General features: G+C 36.7%; 1 protein-coding gene across 2 annotated transcripts in view; it reads right to left on the bottom strand.

The window, feature by feature from the left end:
- EPHA3 (EPH receptor A3) overlaps positions 1-20,863 on the bottom strand; it is a 394,767-nt gene that overhangs the window by 93,069 nt on the left and 280,835 nt on the right. The window contains exons 6-8 of one of the 2 annotated variants that reach the window (XM_008267088.5): positions 8,455-8,579; positions 5,826-5,985; positions 440-542 (exon numbers count right to left, since the gene is read on the bottom strand). In XM_008267088.5, coding sequence (XP_008265310.3) covers positions 440-542; positions 5,826-5,985; positions 8,455-8,579 — 388 coding nt within the window. Of the gene's footprint in view, positions 1-439; positions 543-5,825; positions 5,989-8,454; positions 8,580-20,863 lie in introns of both variants that reach the window. The other variant, XM_002716757.6, reaches the window with a different exon arrangement.

Genomic DNA, 20,863 nt, shown 5'->3' with positions numbered 1-20,863 from the left:
TCCAGTTCGGTTTTTATAATGGCCTTAGAATGTGTTTATAGTATTTTTAACAACTACTGTTAGAATGAATGAAGGGGAAAGTCTCCACTGCTGGTGATTAGTGCTCTGCAGTGTTACCGCGTTCTGCGGGAAAGTGTAAGGGAAATCGAGGGTTATTTGAAGAGCGGGGGGATAAATGGAAAAAACAAAGTACAGACTGGGAGTGGTGTCACAGGAGAGAAGAGAACTGATGCGTGTTAGAGAGGGAGGATAGGAATTTAGTGAAAAAAAAAAAATCAAAACCAAGACAGGAGAGAAAAAAAAAAAAAGGAGAAAAGGAGTGAGGATACACATGGAGATTTTCTGACTAGTTTAAACCACGTTGGCGGGCACTCTTCAACTTTCAACCATAACCATGGGCAGCAGCAAGAACACTGATGACAACCGACTGTGAACTCACCTCCCAATCAGAACATAGATGACGACAGTGAGGAGAATAATTGCTACCGCCGTTGAGATGGCGATCATCACCACCTGGCTGTTTTCACCAGAGATGGAAAAAGCTGTGGGTGCAAGAGCCAAAAATAAGGGAAGAACCAGCTTCACCGTGCCATAATAATAACATCTAATAAAAATAATAATAATAGCAACATAAATAACATCTATACATGAGAAGCTGAGGATGAGGCGCCTGGATGTTGCTTTCACCTGAAATGTTTAATGTCTGAAACTGTCGAAAGCATTCTTCACTTACTATAAAAATAGACATTTACCATAATTTTGCTGGAAATTGTTACCTTATTAACAAGGTTAAATACTCTGTTTCCATGGTATCAATCAAACACAACTTGAATGCCTAGTCTGTGAAATATACCAGACTGGTCTTTGTCTTCACTGACTGACACTTGTTGGATAAATAAGAAATTATCAGAGCATCATAAATAACAGGTAAAGATTCCGCAGTGTGAAATTATTAAGCTTTCTAATTCAGCTTATTTTGCCTCCCTTTTCTACATTTGTTTAAAAAGAAGTGCAATCCCTGTTTTACAGACCTCAAAGGATAACTCAAACAAGCTGTACCTTTGTAAAAGGCCCCATCACTCATTCATTCACCTAGGCAAGGGGTCGGCAAAAAAATGGCTTCCAGGAGCCACATGTGGTCTGTCCCCAGGATTTGTAGAGTTCTTGAGCTTAGAATGATTTTGCTTTTTTTTGCTTTTTTATTTTTGTTTATATTTTTGAGAACCTGAGGAGTGAGGAGAGAGAGACAAAGAGATTCCCAACCACAAGTTCCCATTACAAATGCCCATAATGGATGGGTCAAACCCGGGAGCCTGGAACCCAGTTCAGGTCTCCCACATGGGTGGCAGGAACCCAACCATTTGAGCTGTCATCACTGTCTTCCAAAGTCAGCAATGACAGAAAGCAATAATTAGTACCCAGAGCCAAGAATCAAATTTAGGCACTCTAATATGGAATTAACATGTTATAGCCAGCAGCTTAACCATTAAGCCAAATGCATGGCCCTGTTTTACATTTTTAAATGATTGTTAAAAGTACAAAGCATAAGATTTTGTGACATGGGGAAATTCTTTGAAATTCAGACACAAATTTTAGTGTCTATAATTAAAGGGTTTTTTTTAACATGGTCATAATCATTCATTTCTGTCTATGACAAATTTTATGCTAAAATTAGTAAATCACATAGTATTAACAGTTTATATATGTACAGAAAGCCTAAAACGTTCATTTTCTGGCATATTATAGAAAGTTTACTGACCTTGACCTAGACCAATGCTTCTCAAAATTAAATGTTCACACAAACTGTTTATGGATCGTGTTGAAAAGCCATTTTTGATTTGGTCAGCCCTGGGCCTGCTGGGATAGGAGGTAGCAAGCTGAGCCTGCTCTAAGTGGGGCTGATGATGCCGATTTTGCCCCGTGGCACTTTTAAAGTGTTTACATATTTATTCCCAATTCATGTAAACAGCAGAAAGAGACTAAGAAGAACAGACAGTGATTTTTCTATCCACTGGTTCTTTCCCCATATTCCCACAACAGCTGAGGCTGGGCCTGGCTTGAAGCCAAGAGCCCAATATGCAGTATGGATAGCAGGATGCAGGAACCAACTGCTAGAGCCACTACCAGCTGCCTCCCAAGATGTACGTTAATAGGAAGCTGGAATCAGCAGCAGAGCCAGGACTTGAACCCAGAGACACCACTATACAATGTGTGAGGTCCCCAGGGGGATCTTATCCACTGCACCTCTCACCCAAGGGCACAGCATTCTGCACAGCAAGGATCTGGACCACAAAACTATACCTGTCCTCTCCATCTCTTGATTATTCTACATCCATCAGTCACAAAATCCTCCTAAATATCCTAGTGTCTGTCTTCATTTCCCTCACAGATAGCGATTACAAAGTCCATGTTGGTCTCTATTTTCATGTCTTTCTTATCTGTGTAGTTGCCACCTGAGCACAGCGTATACACCATGAATTTGACCCTGTCGATTCTATGCGTAAAATCATTTCCTGACCCTATATCACTTTAAGGAAGAAATGCAAGACCTATAGCAGAGCATGTAAGGCCACTTAGGAACTGTTTGCTGTCTAAATCCTCAGCCTTGGCCGGCGCCGCGGCTCACTAGGCTAATCCTCCGCCTAGCGGCGCCGGCACACGGGTTCTAGTCCCGGTCGGGGCGCCGGATTCTGTCCCGGTTGCCCCTCTTCCAGGCCAGCTCTCTGCTGGGCAGGGGAGGATGGCCCAAGTCCTTGGGCCCCGCACCCCATGGGAGACCAGAAGAAGCGCCTGGCTCCTGCCATCGGATCAGCGCAGGGCACCGGCCGCAGCGGCCATTGGAGGGTGAACCAACGGCAAAGGAAGACCTTTCTCTCTGTCTCTCTCTCTCACTGTCCACTCTGCCTGTCAAAAAATAAAAATAAAAAATAAATAAAAAAATCCTCAGCCTCATCTGCTACAAACGCCACAGATATCCGAATCTCTAGACTTCCTAAAATGTGCATGGTCCCTGGAACAGCCCGGCCCATACATTCCTATTTGCTGCGATTGTAGTAAATGTTGATTGAAAATATGAGAAAAGTGTGACTCCGATGAGCAGAGTTCAGTCATTCAAACTCGATCACCTGTCCAGGAAACAGCATGCTTCTTCTACCTAACCGCATTTTCTCTAAAGTACATGGTTTTAAAAAATAGTCCAACAATATAAGAAAAGAATCATGGCGGACAGATTCTTAGAAGTCTTCTAAATGTTTGGCCCAAGGGCTCAGCGTGTGGCACTTTATTCTGTGCCAGCATCAAGCTATGGTATACTCCCTGTGGCAGTCAAGGGAGGCTCTGCTCAGAGGTCCCTGCTGCCAGGAACACCGTGAGCAGCCAGTGCCTTCCAGCACAGACCTTGCTCTCCTTGATGGTCAACGGGACATGGGCCTCCCTCCCTTTCCTGTCCAATGTCAGAATCCTTGCCTGGGTGTCTTCACTCTGGGACTCCCCCCTGCTGTGGCTGAGACCGCACTGCAGGCTGAGTCTCTTCGTTCTCGCCCCTTTCTTCTTCACAGCTGCTAGGCCTACACATCAGCCTGAGGCTTTGCTTGTGTGTCCCTGCGCTGTCCTCCTGCTGGTCACAGCTATTTCTCCCCTAAAGCACTTGCTCTTAAATTCCATCTTTGCACTGCTTCCCAGAGACACCCTTGTCCATTGGCTATAGATCTGTGGACAGTGTGTAAAATAGCTTATCGTGGCATTTGAAAAGTGCTCTTAAGCATACGTTTACTCTAACTCATGGTTTTCGTTTTGTAGACTGTAATCATTTTTAATAATAACCAGTAAGCTTTAAAATCTCTGGCCATTTTCATTAGTCAATCTCTAAAAGAAAAATCTGTTAAAACTTGGAAGGAGAAAAGCTAACTTTCTGTTTCTTTTTCTGTCAAAGGTAGGAGTAAATTATCACTTGTCTAAATATATATGACTCCCAGAGACTCATCTGAGGCAAATAACCAAGCATTGATAATATTACTGCAATTAGAAGATATTTAAATGAATAATATTGATGTTTGCTATTTTTGTCTAATAATCTAACATGGTATAATACTAAAATTGGTATATGCTACATGTCTTAGAAATTCAATTTTAATTTACTTTGCTACAAGCAAGTCGCTACAACTATTGCTCATCATTTCCCATTTTATTCCATCCCACACATACTGCTGGCTTTTGTCTCTAAAATAGAGTGGCTACAAGCTCATCCTTCTTAGACAGAATGCCTGGATTTGGACTTCTATGCTATGTGAATAAATTTATGTATTTGAGGATAGCGACTGTCCTTGGAGTTGAAGAGTTGTGGTTCATTCGTAAAGTGATGACTTCTAGAATCTTTATATCTTGCAGAAGGTACAGCCTGTTATTGTAAGCAGCCCACAAAACGTGTGCCGTTAATATTGACTCCATCATACATTAACAAACAATTTTTTAAATTTTTGGTCAGTCCTGAATGATTCAATTAGCTATAAATTCTGGCCATTGAATGCTACCATACTGATAACAACGTGATTTCAAGTCCAAAGTACTTAGAAAATAGAAAATATAGAAGCCAGGGAAAACTGGACATGGTCCAGAGAGATTACAGATTTTCATTTCAACAGTGTACCAGGCATTGTCAGACCCTTCAAGGTCATCTGACTCTAAAGGTTATACATTGCTGATGGTCTTCCTAAGATACGCTATAGCTGGGAATTTAAGTTGCAGAAAATTAGTAGTGATGTATATGATTTTTCTCATTACAATTAAAATGGGAGCTTCACTATATATATATAATTGATTTATTTTCATTAGAATAGGTTATCCCAATTCTCTCCATAAAGCATTAACTAATTTTAGATCTATTAGCAAATACGTATTTCTGAATGTTCATGAGTGCCTGAATACATACACAGACACATACAACATACAATTATATATTTGTATGTGTGAAGGATATTTTAAAAGTTCATATAAAACACATTATGAGATAAGTATTCATGATTTCAAAAATTTTTGAAGCAAAATAGACAGTTTAATTTCATGTCCATGAACTTTTTAATATATTTTTGTAAATCTGTTTTCAAATTTCCTTTCATCCACTATTAACCTTGAGTAGTCACCTCATTAATTGAGTTAAATAAAAACTTTTATTCTTGTTCATTTTATGTTAATACCATAGGAATTATTTTAACTTTTTGAAATTAAATTTTAGCAGAATACTTTTTAATACAAATACAAACAAGTATATTTGAAGGAAAGTTATTTTGAAAATATTTTTCCACATTGTACAAATTTTTATCAATATATTTGGTCAAATGCACTGGTTGTTCAAATGGCCTGTGACTGTGAAAGAAGTGATAAAACACTTTTAAGAAAATATCATCAACTGATACATAGTTAACTATGTTTAGAGTAATGATAAAATTTAAGATCCTCATGGATCAGTAAGTTTCTTTTTTGGTAGTTCATTGAATCATACAATGATCCTAGAATATTTGGATTGACAAGCATCAGAAGTATGTCACCATATTAATTAATGTTTTCTAAATGCAATTTATGACTAATACAAAACCAGAAGCATTCCATACTGTAAAATAGGTTTGATTTGGAAAAGTGAACGAAACACAGATGGACACCCACACAAATTCACCTATACAGTACAATACTTCCACATAAATTGCTAAATGTTTCAAGTAATCTATTTTCAATGTATCACTTTTGGTTACAACTTAGAGAAACTAAGAATAAGTTCTTTGTCACTTTTTGCAGTAATCCTTCCCTATACACGGAAATGAAATAAGACTTACAGTCTGGGCTAGTTTCAAACTCAAACTTGCGGCTGTTGGTCCCATATCCAGCTGCTGTTCGGGCTCGGATTTGGAAAACATACGTAGTGTCAGGCTTGAGGCTACTGATGGTAACATTTGTGCCTCTTGCCCTCAAAATGGTATAACTTGTCTCTTGTTCCTGCTTTGAGGTAAGAAAAAAAATTATGTTAATATCAAACTGTCGCACTACTATTTAATAAGAAAAGTGAACCAAAGTCCATTGTTTCTAACTTTTAAATAGAGCATAATATGGGTGAAATTCATGTCAATTGTTTCACTCCCTGGTTGCAATAGAGGTATCATTTTAAAGATGAAAAAATTTACAGTATTTCCTAACTTGAATATAATTATTTATGTTCTGAACCTAAAACAGAGTTAGGTTTCATTCTTATTAATTAGTGTATCTGTGAATGAAAATACATTCTCTCAAAGTCAAAGGTGAGAGAAAACATCAATCTAGTTCTAAGAATAAACTTATAAGGAAACCTCCTTAAAATAAACATAATAGGAATATCCTACAGAACCTCAAGTAGAAAATATTCTTGTTAAAGTACTTATCATAAAAAGTCAAGGTGCTATATGTGGTCTTAATTTTCTCTGTATATTTGTATTGTACTTATTCTAAGTCACAATGGCTTAGTAGTGATAACAATCTTCCATAGTCCTCAGGAGATTCAGGATGTAAATTAGGAGATTCACACTTTGCATTCACAGTAAAGTCTCTTTGAGTCAAGTCCTATTTGTAAAAATTGAATTGACACAGAATGATGTTTTTCCTAATATTATATTTTATAATATTATAAATATTTCCTAATATTTATATTAATAAAAATACAGATACTATTTTAGTTAAATATATTGTTTATATATTAGACAATATTTGATTTACTATCAAATAATTAAAAAATCAAATATATATGTTACATAAATGAATATTCTATTCATTAGAAAAAATTATTGAGCATGTACCCAGAGCCAGCTCTGTTCATCACCATCACTGAACTAAAAAGTCAGAAAAGCTAGATCTTGGGGACATAAATTCTACTAAAATTCAAATATTTCAATGCTCATACACATATTTGGGAATAATTTTTAAATTCATGCATGTGTAGGAAAAGTATTTACAAACAAATATATTAAAGTATTACATAGGCAAATTTATCAAATTTTAAAATGCCTAGGGTATAGTCAATAGGTTCATTCATTTTTTTCTTGCATTTGCTAACTATTGTTTAAAAATAACAATGTGTTTTACATCTTACAGTTGGAGTTGAAATAAACAGATTTTTTTTAATTTTGTAAAAGATATGACTACAGATAAGTTGCATTTTGGGATAAGCCTCAAAGACCTAAAATTATTACACTGTCATCAAGTTTAAATCAAGGCACATCATTCACTTACTTTAAATTTTGTTGTATTATGTACAAAATATGATTGCTTATATTGATAAAGTTTTCAGTTTACCACATGTACAAACAGAAGATGATAATATGTGATGAATATGTGACTTTGCACAGTGGATGACTCAATACAAGAAGAAAATTTACTTATATTTTGATTTTGGCACAATGCAATTGATTAGGCCTCATTTTATTTTAATGAAAAATCATATCTTGTATGTAGAGGAGGGGAAATGAAAGAAAAGGAAACATTTTGTGAAATGCATTAACCTCAGTAACGGATATAATAACATCATATAACAGAATGCATTCACACATTATGCCTTTGTGTACAATTGATCCTACTAGTAATCGTCATAACAGTAATGATCTGTTCTCGTGTTCAACAAGATACTTAATGTCAGAGAAAACATCCGATATGAGGAATCATGGCTGCCGAGAATCAAAACAGAGACCTAATATTTATTAGAAATGAGTCTGTGGGAAATTAATCAAGTGCCTCTGAGTCTTAGCTTTCTCATTTGTAAAAGAACCTATTTACCTATTGCTGCAAGATTATCGTAATGCTCAGATTCAAATAATGTATACAAAACATGTCCTGTAAATATACACTACTATGTAAATGCACAATTTATTTTTATTGAATTTAAAATACTTTTTAAACTGTGCCAAATATACCAATATTTGTGTTCACATTAAGTAGCTAAAAATCAACAAGCTCTGATGGTAACATTTGAATATATTTTGCTTACAAAATTTATCATAATTTATAACCAGGGACAAATCAGTGTTATTTAGAATGATGAAATATTCCTGCCTAAATTCTATATACAAATAACCATGTACCTACTTTTATAAATGCATTTATATATTTTCTAGAGTACAGGAAGCTTTCATCACCAGTCCAGTTATATAATGTTTTTTGTTATCAGTACAATGTCCCTGCTTGTATTGAATGAAATTCATTAAATGTGAAAGTCAGGAAATGATGCTTTAAGACAAGGAACTAAGGAATGCTCTGGGATATTTGGCAAGATTATATCCAAACCTCCCTCTCTCCACTAATCAAAGGGATTCCATGATCAAAATTGTAAACAGAGTTCTACCACTCACAAGCAGTGACAGAGGTTTCCTTGCAAGAACATAGTTCTGGAGAAAGGAGCATCTTTTCCCTACACAATCCAATCCTGTAACATTGCTTCCCCACCTTTTCATAATATTTGACCTCGTAGTCCAATATGATCCCATTGGGATGTTCAGGTTCTTGCCAGGATAAAGAGATGCTATTTCTGGATGTTCGCTCTTTCTTAATTGTCATGACAGGTGATGGTGCTGTGGAGAGAGGATGGGAGAGAGGGGCGGGAGGAAGCAAGTTAATATTTTGGGAAGGGTGGTGAATAAGAGCAGACAGGAAAGAGAACAAGCAAATGGAGTCTATCATTGTTCTAATCTTTGGCAAGAAAACACTATTTCCATTTTCAGGGCTCTTGAGTATTAATCTGGCCCCAGATGCAGCCTCAGCAGCTGGATTATAGCCCTGGTACATGCAAACCTATGGAAAATGAGCTGAGATATTTCTACTGCTGGTGGACTAGTGGCAAGTGAGCAGATGTTTTCAATCTGCTACTATAATGTAAGCAATGAAATATATTTGATATATTAAAAAAGAACAAAACATCAGGACTACCTATTTGCTATAATGTTGCAAATTTATTAATGCCAGATTCTTCAGCTCATTGATAACATTTTCATATGCAATTCTGTAAGAGGACTGGAATCCATTATGCACAAGGAGTCCCATGATATCCATAGGTAATAATATTATTTAGTGTATTGTAAAATAGATATGATTTAGTACGTATTACAGTAGATCTTGACTTCTGAAACAGTTTCTCGTGAATAAAATTATATATCAAGAAAATAAAAATCTTTCATTTTAAATTTAAGTTTCTTAAAAATATTTAAAAACAAGTACCAAGAAAATGACTGCAATATGCATTACAGTTATTTAGATATATTTTGAGAGCTCTTATTTGATAGAGAGTCTACAGTAGCAATGTTTTGCCTTGCTTTATCAAAAGTATGAAACACAAATTAACAGCCCATCTGTTGGGATCAGATGTCATAGGATCACCTTCATTTCCAATTGAAGATTAAACACATTTCAAGTGATTTCCTACTTCAAATCCTTCCATTAAGAAGAAAAGTGCACACTATCCATCAATGTACTTCTGGCTTCAAATAATCCTGATACACTAGTCAATCTAAATTGCTTCCCAGGAGTTCAGTGGCACCCTGCACTAATGGGATGCAGCAAAATAAATTACTAACACAATATAAACAAAAGCCCAGGAAGTTGTAGATACATTACCAATAGAATTGTTTTCATTGTTAAAGGATCAATTCCCCTACAGACTTTCTCATATCAAAGTCAATTAGAACCTTATGCATATGTATTCCCCATACAGCTAACTGTAAAAGTTCCATATTTATTGACTTGATATGTCTATGATAATCATACAATGACTTTTGTATCTGACCTTTCAAATTGCCCCTATCAGTGCCTTTCATGTTTTTATTCCTCACATAAAAATAGTGTTTGCATTATTCTTGTGTTGAACTATTTCAGTGAAAAGATAAAGCAAAGTATAGAATCCATTGTAGTGATTTTCCCATCCACCTGTTTCTATTGCTTGTAAGATCCCCATGTGAACTCTTTTTTAATTAATACATTATCAGTATAATGGCCTGGGAATGACGACTTAATCTTTCGTCAAGGAAACAAGAGGGTGTTACTATTCTCCGAACAAGTATATGCATTTCATTACTCTCATTCTGCTGCCATTAGCAATTAATATTCTTTCATGTAAATTAGCATCATTTACCTTTTATGTCTTCTCTTCATCTATTCAACATTCCTCTGTGTTAGTTCCCAAATTGGCCTCATCCCCTCACCCTTGTGGTTTACTACCCTGAAGTTCATTCCAAGCAATAGATGTTATTTTTGTTGTATAAAGTTGAAGTTTTGTAAATATTCTCCATGTTTAGAAACATTTCACTGAATTATAAATTAATAACAGATATGTTGAATTTTTAAGAATTTTTTGCTTACCCTAATGCTTAGGAAAATCAATTCAATTTCCAATTAATAATAAAAGAAATTAAAGCCACAATGTCCTTGGAACAAAATTTTGCTTTTTGTACAAACAGTGGAGAAATTCCACGAATTTTTCTGCTGAAACAAATCCATCAATAGAATGACTTTATGTGTGCTTGCAGACATTTCAAAGAAGCTTAACATTAAAACACTTTCTCTTTAAACCCATAAGGCTTTGCATTTAATTCCATACCATTACAAAACTGGTTCATTCTCCCTAACAGTCAAATACATTTTCAAAGAAGTTTTGAAAATAACCAGTCATGACATTTCTCCTTTAAAAAAGAGAGGAGAGAAAATAATTCATTTTACAGAACAATTGTGAAGAGGATTGTATTAACTTTTTAATGAAAACTTTGTAGGCTGTTTTGGGGGTCTGTCTAGATTTTACTGCTTCTGCACTGAGCAAGACTTTTTAACAGTTGAGTTTCTTCAAAGGTCTTTGAGCAAGCTGCTGGGCCCTGTTGCACTGTAATAAATAGCCCTTTGTAATTCCACACTTACTTAAGGAAAGGCAATTGCTTGAAGCTTGTGCCATCTCTGTGTTAAATGAACCTTTTCTGATTGCTGCTTTTAGGCCTCTGTTAAGTCATTTGTTCTGCTCTTTTAATACACGCCCCTTGTGCTGGCTTCATTTCAGCACAGTTCAACTTAACATACCAGCTGGAGGCTCCTTACTCTTAGGTAATGCTCATCAATATTTTAATATTAATAGATAATCAGGAGAAATTGTTCTTCCTGAATATAAATAATATTAAGAAATCATAAAAAATACTGCAGAAAGAGACAAATTGCATGGTCATTCTACTGTTACCAATGACTTTTAAAAGGCTTTATGGAGGATTTGTAAATAATTTCTACATACATTTTGTGTATTGTGATACAATGTATTATATTAATAAGAAACAGCAATATGGATTACATGGCTCTTCTTCATTAGTTTGCAGGTATCAAAATGAATTGTTCAAATTACATACTAACTTTTTAAATTCTTTCAATTTATTGTTCTCAGTATAAAAATGGTATTATAATGTAATTGCAAAATAAATTTGGATTTTTTTTGCTATTTCTCTGTTTTTAAAGTTTGTGATTTGCAAAAATGGAGGGGTAGTAGTTCTACAGAGTAGACAACAAAACCACAACAATCTATGGTGTAAGACTGGAGAAATGCTAGGAGTTAGAAGGAGAAGTTAAGAAGGAAAAGAAAACACAGATTTTCTGGCAAAAAATGCTAATGTCTAACTAAAACAGCAATTACTTAATGAACACTCAGCTGCCTAGGATTGAGCTTCACTTTTGTGCCTTGATATATTATTAAAATAATTCTCTTTTTAAGAGCAGTAGTGCTAACAGAATAGTATGCTAAGAAACTAGTCCAGGCATTTATGCACATTAGTAAATGGACAGTTTTGTAAGGAAAGAGGAAGAAGAAAGAAACTAGTAACAGAAAATCAGAATGAGTATGTGGGTAATACTTTTGAGGAAGTTTTAAAAAAATGTTAGCATGTATATTTCAGTTGTATTGGTATTTGAGCGGGAGATAATATTTGATCCTATCTTTTGTAATTTCAAGTAAAACAGGTAGATGTGCTGCTATAAAACAATAAAAGGAAGAAACATGATATACTTGGTAAAGTGATGGTTGATTATATTTTAGCTGAGTTATTTCTTCAAAGAAATCAAATACAAGAGAAAAACAGTGGAGGTTGGGAGGGAGGAGGTGTCCCATGAGTCACACAGGTAACCTTCATCCAGGAAACTTTTCTGGACTTATGCAACACTGCTCAAACTTCCAGACATTTCGAGTACCAAGGAAATTCTTGAAGTGGCATAGCACAGTGAGTTTTTTCATGTTCCCTTCAATTCATTCTGCTTTAAAAAATGTCTTGGGTCATGATGGAGAACTAGAGCGCATTTCAACCCTGTGTTAAACACAGACATTTGCTCCATGAAAGCACGCATCAAACAGATTTTCAGTTGGAAAAAAACTAACTTTCTGGGAACTGTAGCTTGAATTTTGCTTCCAGGGTCCAGGCCAGTGCAATGAGGGGCTCTTGAATCAGCAACAGCAGAGTGCAGTTCTGAAGTCTGCGGGTCTTCAAAGCAGTAACGGAAAATGTGTATTGTGAAGAAACTATCCATGGGTTTGGAAATTTTTTGAACCAAAATAAACTTAGCTTTTTTCTTTTCATTTTTATTTATCTGTTTTTATTTTATTTAAGGGAGAAAGAGAGAGAAAGAGAGAGAGCTCTTCCATCCACTGATTCATTCCTCAAATGGTCACAGCAGGCAGGCCTGGACTAGGCCTAAGCCAGGAGGCTCGATCTGTGTCTCTCATTTGGGTGGCAGAGACACAACTGCTTGTGCCACCATCTGCTGCCTTCACAGATCGCATGTTAACAGGAAGCTGCATTGGAAATGGAGCTGGAACTCAAACCACTCATGAACACGGGGTATAGGCACCCCAAGTGGTATCTTAACCACTGTTTCAAATGCCTGTCTGAAATATGCTACCTTTCTTTTTTTTATTTGAAAGTGAGAGTTAGACAGAAAGAAGGAAAGACGGAGACAGAAAGAGAGAGAGATAGACAGAGAGAGGTCTCCCATCTACTGTTTCACTCCCCAGATGGCCAGGTCTGGGTTTGGCTGAAGCGGGAGCCAGGAGCTTCTTCTGGGTCTCCCCTGTGGGTGCAGGGGCCTAAGCACTTCGGCCATCCTCCGCTGCTTTCCCAGGTATTAGCAGGGTGCTGGATCAGAAGTAGAGCAGCCAGGACACAGAACCAGCGCCCATGTGGGATGCCAGTGTCGCAGCCATTGCCTTTACTGGCTACACCACAATGCTGGCCTCTGAACTTAGCTTTAATTGTGATAGTCCACAATTTTTTAAGTACCCTCAAATGGCAGAAGCAGAGAAGTACATAACCCTTCTGTTAACAGAAATTCAGCCTAGAGGGAGAGAAGAACTTTACTTAAGAAGAAGATCCTGTCTTCATTTAGTCAGAGGACGGGCAAGGTTTTTTCTCTTTATTAATGTGACCTGCAACATTGATTACGTTCAATGAAATAACAGAAAAACTAACAATAACCAGAAAGCAAAAATATTAGGCTAAAAAAGATTTCCAAGCAATGGCACTGGGAAGAGTCTTGCAGTGTTCCTAACTTGTGTTAGGATACACTTGATACTTGCACATGGCTAATCTACTGACAGGGAAAGGATCCATTATTTTAGCTGTGGTGTTTTAGAGCTACATTTACCATTTTTCTGCAACTAAAGTATGACCCTTTTTTAGAATCAGGAAGTCAAAACTTCAAACTTCAGCTCCTAAAGCATCTGGTTTGGTTCGTTTGTTTTTATTGGGACCTTCCTTTTTCTGGGTTTGGGAATTTCTAATGAACCTCTGAGGTATCTCTGTGGTTTGCAGATTGGACAAGTTAAAGTAATCACAAAAAGGGTTCAGTATTTCTTTTCGAAGTGAGCCAAAGCTCTTAAAAATTATCTCCATGGGAAAATATCATGCAGTAAATGCTTGAAAGATTTTTCTTTTGAATCAGACATGCCTCTGAAAGCATTACTCTCCCTTATTTTTCTTTAGCATTCATTACAATGCCCATTTAAGAACATTTCCCTCTCAGTTTTCCGTAAGTGAACACTTCTATTAAACCCAGAAACACTTTTGGGTTTGATTTAGTATATTCATGCACCGTTTAATGTTTGCCATCTCACCATCTCTACCCTGGTTTCCCCAAACCTGTAGTCTCCACAGTTTTCCTGTTTTGGCCACGGGCCTCACCAGTTTTGCAGTGTTCCTAACTCGAAATTTCCGATTTATACTTCTTTATACAATGTCCCTCACCAAAGGCCAGCTTGCCAGTTAGCTCCACCTTCCGAAAAATGATGAATGTTCTTATTACACAATTTTAGTTTTCCATCCTTAGTTCAAATCCTTGCCACTTGCCACTTATACTGTATCGTGGGCCTTCCATAAAAATCTTGCCAGAGCTTTAAGTTTATACACATTTTGAAGATTTATCATTTTAGAACGCAAATGGGTCTTTGACTCACGCCTCCTTCAAAAATCTTGCAATTTCAAATGTAGATTTGCTAAACTAGTTGAGTAAATAAAAAGCTACAAACGAAAAGTCTAGGAATCTGATCTTTTAAGAAGCTGAAATTAAAAGCTCATAGAATTATGAACATTTGAGAAATTCTGGACTGACTCCAATGGATTACATAATTTGATATTCATTTTATTTTTTATTTAAAGCTCATTATAAAACTGCAATAAATAAGTTTTATCATTTAGCCTTGCATTCAATGCTAAAATTCTGAAGCCAATCTTTTATTCAACTGTCCAAATTTATATGTGTTCTACCTCCTGTCTGGAATGCTAGATCTCTTTCTTTTCCACCTGGAAATCCACTTTTACCCATTATTCTTCAGAATCCATTGCTAATATATTCCCTGTACAGCTCTTTGTAAGTTTCTTAGGCAATAGTTAATCAGCTCTATCCTCTGCTCTTTCATAGTACCCTCGTTCATTTCATTCTCCTGTTATTTAGTCCACTGATTGTGATGCGATTACATCATTTTTTCCCAATGTGTTTTCCCACTAGATGTAAGTGTCCCCGGGCCTGTAGGGCCTTGTACAGTATACAGTGTCAGCCTTGCATATATTGAGTTGTAGCAACCTGGTTAGTTTTACAGTAAACTGTATAATTTTGTGGCTGATTCCTCTGAAAGATCAATTGTTTAACTCCTGAGGTTAAAATTAAAAATTCAAGCCAAAAGGATGGTTGAGAAAGGCTTAAAAGACACATTTTCTATAAAATTATGTCACTGAAATACTTTATTAAAGAGAAAAAAGGTAATCTTCTCAACTAAACTGATGGTTACCCAGGGCGTGGGGCGGGGCGGGGCGGGGGGATGTTCTAAGTATTACTCCTAGAAATATACATTTTGACCAGATTGCTTCCTCTTATTTTGTGTTAATAGAGTGTACTCAAGATTTAGACTTTTCTGTTCTAAATTTCAAAAATGGTCAGCGCCACGGCCCACTAGGCTAATCCTCTGCCTGTGACACTGGCACGCTGGGTTCTAGTCCCAGTTGGGGCGCCGGATTCTGTCCCGGTTGCCCCTCTTCCAGGCCAGCTCTCTGCTGTGACCGGGGAGTACAGTGGAGGATGGCCCAGGTGCTTGGGCCCTGCACCCGCATGGGAGACCAGGAGGAAACACCTGGCTCCTGGTTTTAGATCAGCGCGGTGCGCCAACTGCAGTGCGCCGGCCGTGGCGGCCATTTGGGGGGTGAGCCAATGGAAGGAAGACCTTTCTCTCTGTCTCTCTCTCTCTCACTGTCTAACTCTGCCTGTTAAAAACATTAAAAAAATTTTCAAGAAAATTCCAATATATTTTATCCTAAGTACTGAATTTTTAAGATGTCAAAATGGTTTCAAAGACTAGAGAAAAAAAACTAATAATCATACTCCTATCACAGCTTGAACAGATAAAAAATATCAGAAAGAATAGTGACAAGGTAGGGCACATTTAATATCTGTTTATTGCATGTATTCAAGACAATAGAATACTGTTTTTTTCATTTTCAATTGTTTTTCACATGCTTTTTAATGTCAACTATTCATTCTTTTAATATTCAATATCATCACAGAATGAGAACAATTATGGATATGCTATGGCTTTGAAAATCTGTGGAAGTATTGGTAGATTTCTAAGTATATTCTTCAATGCAAAAGAGGCGAGTATTGATAAGTAGATTTATTTGAATCTTATTGTTCACCTGAAGTTGATTAATCTCTAAAACAAAAAAAATAGAAAAAAGAAAGTTTTGTTTTTCTATAACCATTCAACTTGGAAAATGAAGTATGCTACCAAAAATATCATAAAATATTGAGATTCTTAGAGAGGTTTTATATCTGTATGTATGGGAATAGCTGTATCTAACTATCCTCCAAAACAGAGGGATAATTGATATATTGTAGAAACAAACAGTCCCTGGTACTTGCTGGGATGTTCTATAATACACTCCTAAGTCCTTTAAGGGCATGTGATGATTCTTAACTAGTCTATAATTTAAGAATCTAGAGAAATCTATACAAGAATATCATGCATCATATATGACAATAATGATGGGTATTCTTCTAAATATTTGTGTCATGTGTGTGCCTATGTGTTTGTGTGTGTGAGTGTGTGTGTGTGTATGTTGTATGCTTTTCAGCTTAATGCTTTTTCTCGACAAGGGTTGGTATGTTGCCACTAAGGAATCTGGCTATGTTTTATTCTTAATCTGAGACTATTGAAATTCAAGTACACTTATGGCTTTCTTCTCTTAATGGATTGCACCAAAAACATAAAACAATCTCAAAATCCCTAGACAGATAGCCATTTAGATATGCATGCAACTTATTTCTGAATGCAGTATTTATTATTTTATGTCTGAAAGTATATGCATCATACTTCTAAGTATTAACCTTTGCTTAAATTTAGAAAAATACATTACAGAGACAATATAAACAATCCACATGGATGTAATAGGCTCTTCCCTCCTAGAAAGGCAAAAATAATTTGAGAAATTCCTAATTTTACTAATTTTCTAAATTCTTAAAATTTGCAAAAGATGCAGCTTAGCTCTGGGTATAGAAATGTGTCTAAATATTTATTGACTTTGCCTAAGTTTCCCAGGGGTGAATTTTCCTAGTCATTATATTTGGAAAGTTTTCTTTAGGTGCGATTTTAATAGGCAGAGTTTCCAACTAATATAGAATTACTTTGAAAAATACCCTCTGCTTTTCAGTAGTTCAGTCATTTCCACAAAGTTAAGACTAAGAGTAAGAACTCCATAACTAAAGCTGATAATAAAAATTTAAATAAATATTGAAATTCATGGTGTAGACAAGTTTATTTTAGTATAGATGGCATCAAAGATTGAGGAAGAGCAGCTGGGTATTGTAGCTGACAGTTAATGTGGTGTTGGGAAATGGATGATCATACCAGATAAAGTCCTTAAAAATGCAGAACAAATTTCAGATTAGAAAGAGGCTAATCATATGGTAGCTTTTTTGTTGGAGTGTTTGTTTGCTTGCTTGCCTTAAATGGCTGCTGGGGTAGTAGGACTATTAGGAGTCAGGTCATTCAGAGATAGTGATGCTGTATTGTAGCACAGGGAAATGAGCAGTTTGGATGCTGTTGGATTGTGTAGAGACTATCATAGAGGGTTTGCTGCCTTTTGATGAGCTGCAGGAGTCCAGAGGTATAATTTAAATATTACCTTTAATGCAGGAAAAGACTGACATGCTTTACAGACAATGATAGGGAGATGATTCTAAAAGGCTTTGTTCACAATTTGTTCATGTGATTAGTTCATGAAAGCCCACCCTTGAGTTGTTTGGTTCACATGCTCAAGCAGTAGAACAGAAGAGAGTCTATAATCATATACCATATTACCTTGTATTATAAGTAGAAAATAAACAACACTTATAGTTGTCTGAAATAAGTTAAACTTTTATTGGCAAACTATGTTGACTGGAAAGGGACACTGGAAAACATTCTACATTACAAAAATAATCTGCATCTTATTTGGGTGTATATGCTTGCAAAAGCCATTGAATTTATACGTATAATCAATATGTTTCATTGTATATAAATATTATCTCAGTTTAAAAACAAATAAAAAAACATGGTTTGTACAATTAGATGTATAATCCAGTATGCTACTGGATTAACTTAACCTATGCATGTTCTTATTTTCTCTATTGATGTGCTGGCATTGAGGGCTTTGAGGAAATGCATGCCTCTTTCTTAGGTAGACAATTCAGAAACATGTCTTCAATATGTAATCTGAGTGTTTACTCTGAGACACCTCTCCCTATCTGACTCTTACCAATCCTCCCAGAGAGCATGAGTATTGTTCTATCCTAATGATGCCAGGGCCAGCTACCAGACAGATAGCAATAGTTCCTACACTTCACAGTCCACTGAAATTCAAAACTAGCAAACTAGGAAGACTGGTTTTCCCACGGAAGCCACAATAAAGACTCCAACCTATGCTTTTCTGTCACTCCGTCTGCCTCATAACTGAACCTGGTGATTCCTTTGTGGCCTTTGTCACATAGGATGCTATTTGAATTTGGGACCTTAGAGAAACAAACCAGGTTTTCATCAGCAGTTGTCTCCTGATTGTTGGCTTCATCACAGCTCAATAATGAAGCCTATATTTTAAAGCAATCACAGTAGGGCATCTAGAGCTTCTTCAGAAAGATTTCTGCATGATCAGGAGAGATAATGAGCTAACTGGGGAAACATCTAGCACAAAGACAATCTCGCTATAATAATTTTTCCCTCATTCTTCAAACCAAAGACATTGTCTTCATTGTCTTAGTCTGTTGGGGTAGCCATAACAAAACACCATATACTGAAGAATCTATGAACAACATATGGGAGCTGCCCACAGTTCTGAAACCGAGGAAGTCCAAGATCATAGAACGAGCAGCAACAGTATCAGGAGAGGGCTCAATTCCTCCTTATATCCTGGTTCATAGTTGGTGGATTCCCAAATGCCTTCAATGGCCAGGAACGGACCAGGCCAAAGCCAGGAACTGGGAATTCAAGTCAGGTCTCTCACTTGGGTGATAGGAACCCAATTACTTTGGCCATTGTTGCTGCTCTTCAAGGTCTGCATTGACAGAAAGCTGGAGTCCAGAGCCAGAGCCAGGAATTGAATTTCAGGCAATTTGATGTGGGGTGCAGATGTCATAACCAACAAGCCAAATGCCTTCTCTAGATGGTGTTCTCTGACTACATTTTCCTCACAAGGTAGAAGGTCAATGCAGCTCTCTGCATCCTTTATCATAAAGCCATTGGAAGAGGTAGGGCCTTTGGGATGTGGTTAGTTCACGAAGCCAGCTCTCATGAACAAATCATGTTGCAAAGATCATACTTCCTAATACTGTTACATATGAATGTGGAGAGAACTCATATATTCAGACTATAACAGAACACTGTAATGCACTGTATTTGATGTTTACCTTATATCCAGGATTAAAACCAACTTGAGCAACTCTGGTGATGCATAGTTTCAACTTAATATGTTACCTAAAGTATAGATACATCTATACTGACAGTCTTACTATCTGTGGGGTTTCTGCACCCCTGCTGGTTAGCCCCTTTGATTTCAGACAGATTGCCTTGTTAAATGCATGGTTATGCTAAATCATAAGCTGACATCCTTATCTGGAATGACCTACTTATAAAAGTAGCTGGATCTTGACTGCATTCTTCCCTGTTTACAAGCAAGAAAAGAAAACAAGAAAGAGGAGTGAGTATTTGGTATGGTGGTTAAGCCCCCGTTGGGATGCCCACTTCAGATACTGGGCTGTCTAGGTCTGAGTTCCAGCTTTCTCTCAGTTCCAACTTCCTGCTCTTGCCTGCTCCAGGAGTCAGTGGGTGATGGCTGAAGTGCTTGGGTCCTTGCCACTCACTTGGAAGACCCAGTCTGAGTTCCTAGCACCTGACGATGGCCTGGCTGTGCCCAAGTTGTTGTGGGTGTTTGAGAAGTAAACAAGCAGATGAGAAATCTTGACTGTCTGTCACTCTGTCTTTCAAATCAACAAAATAAATAAGTCAATTTAAAAAAAGAAAAATGGGACAATGAGATGGTGATTATGTAAGGCTGGAGTTGAAGGAAAAACCTACACATTCTGTTGTGGCAGGGTCATTGAGGATCTGTGTCATAAATTGCTAACTTTGTGGTACTGAAATTTGAAAGAGACATACAAACATACAGGCACATATACATGTGCATTTACAAGTATTCAAGTTGACACTAAGATAATAACTATTCTTATTTAAATATATTATAGAAAAATGCAAGAAGAAATCGCTTTATAGGAATGACAGTTGTCCTTGTAATTATCATATGCATGTAGAAACAGTCATTGATTAACTCTTCATTGTGTGAACTAGGAATTTACTATAAAGTTTTATTTATTTATTTGCAAGGCAGAGTTAGAGATAGAGGGAGAGACAGAGAGACAGAGAAAGATTCCATCCAATGGTCTACTTCCCCAAATGACCACAAATGACTGGGGCTGGGCCAGGCCAAAGCCAGGAGCCTGGAACTCTCTTTGGGTCTCCCATGTGGATACAGGGGCCTAAGTTCTTAGGCTATCCTCTTTTAACCTCCCAGAGGAATTGGCAGAGAGCTGGATCAGAAGTGGAGCAGCCGGGACTTGAAACAGCACTCATAGCAGATACCAGCACTGCGTATGGCAGCTTAAACTGCTCCACCAAAATGTCAGACCTGAATTATGAATTGTTATAGTGCATATCTCTCTCCATAAAAAAGACTATGAACATTATATAAATTTGCATTTCTTCTAAGTTTTTTATTATTTGTGTAGAAGCAGAAATAAAAAATGTTAGGATAACCTATTTAGCATATGCTAGCAA

The sequence above is a fragment of the Oryctolagus cuniculus genome, chromosome 4, assembly GCF_051225735.1.
Source record: "Oryctolagus cuniculus isolate XC-2025 breed Fujian yellow rabbit chromosome 4, ASM5122573v1, whole genome shotgun sequence".
NCBI lineage: Eukaryota > Metazoa > Chordata > Mammalia > Lagomorpha > Leporidae > Oryctolagus > Oryctolagus cuniculus.
Note: the sequence above shows the minus strand (reverse complement) of the source record. Positions and strands in the feature narration are given on the sequence as shown.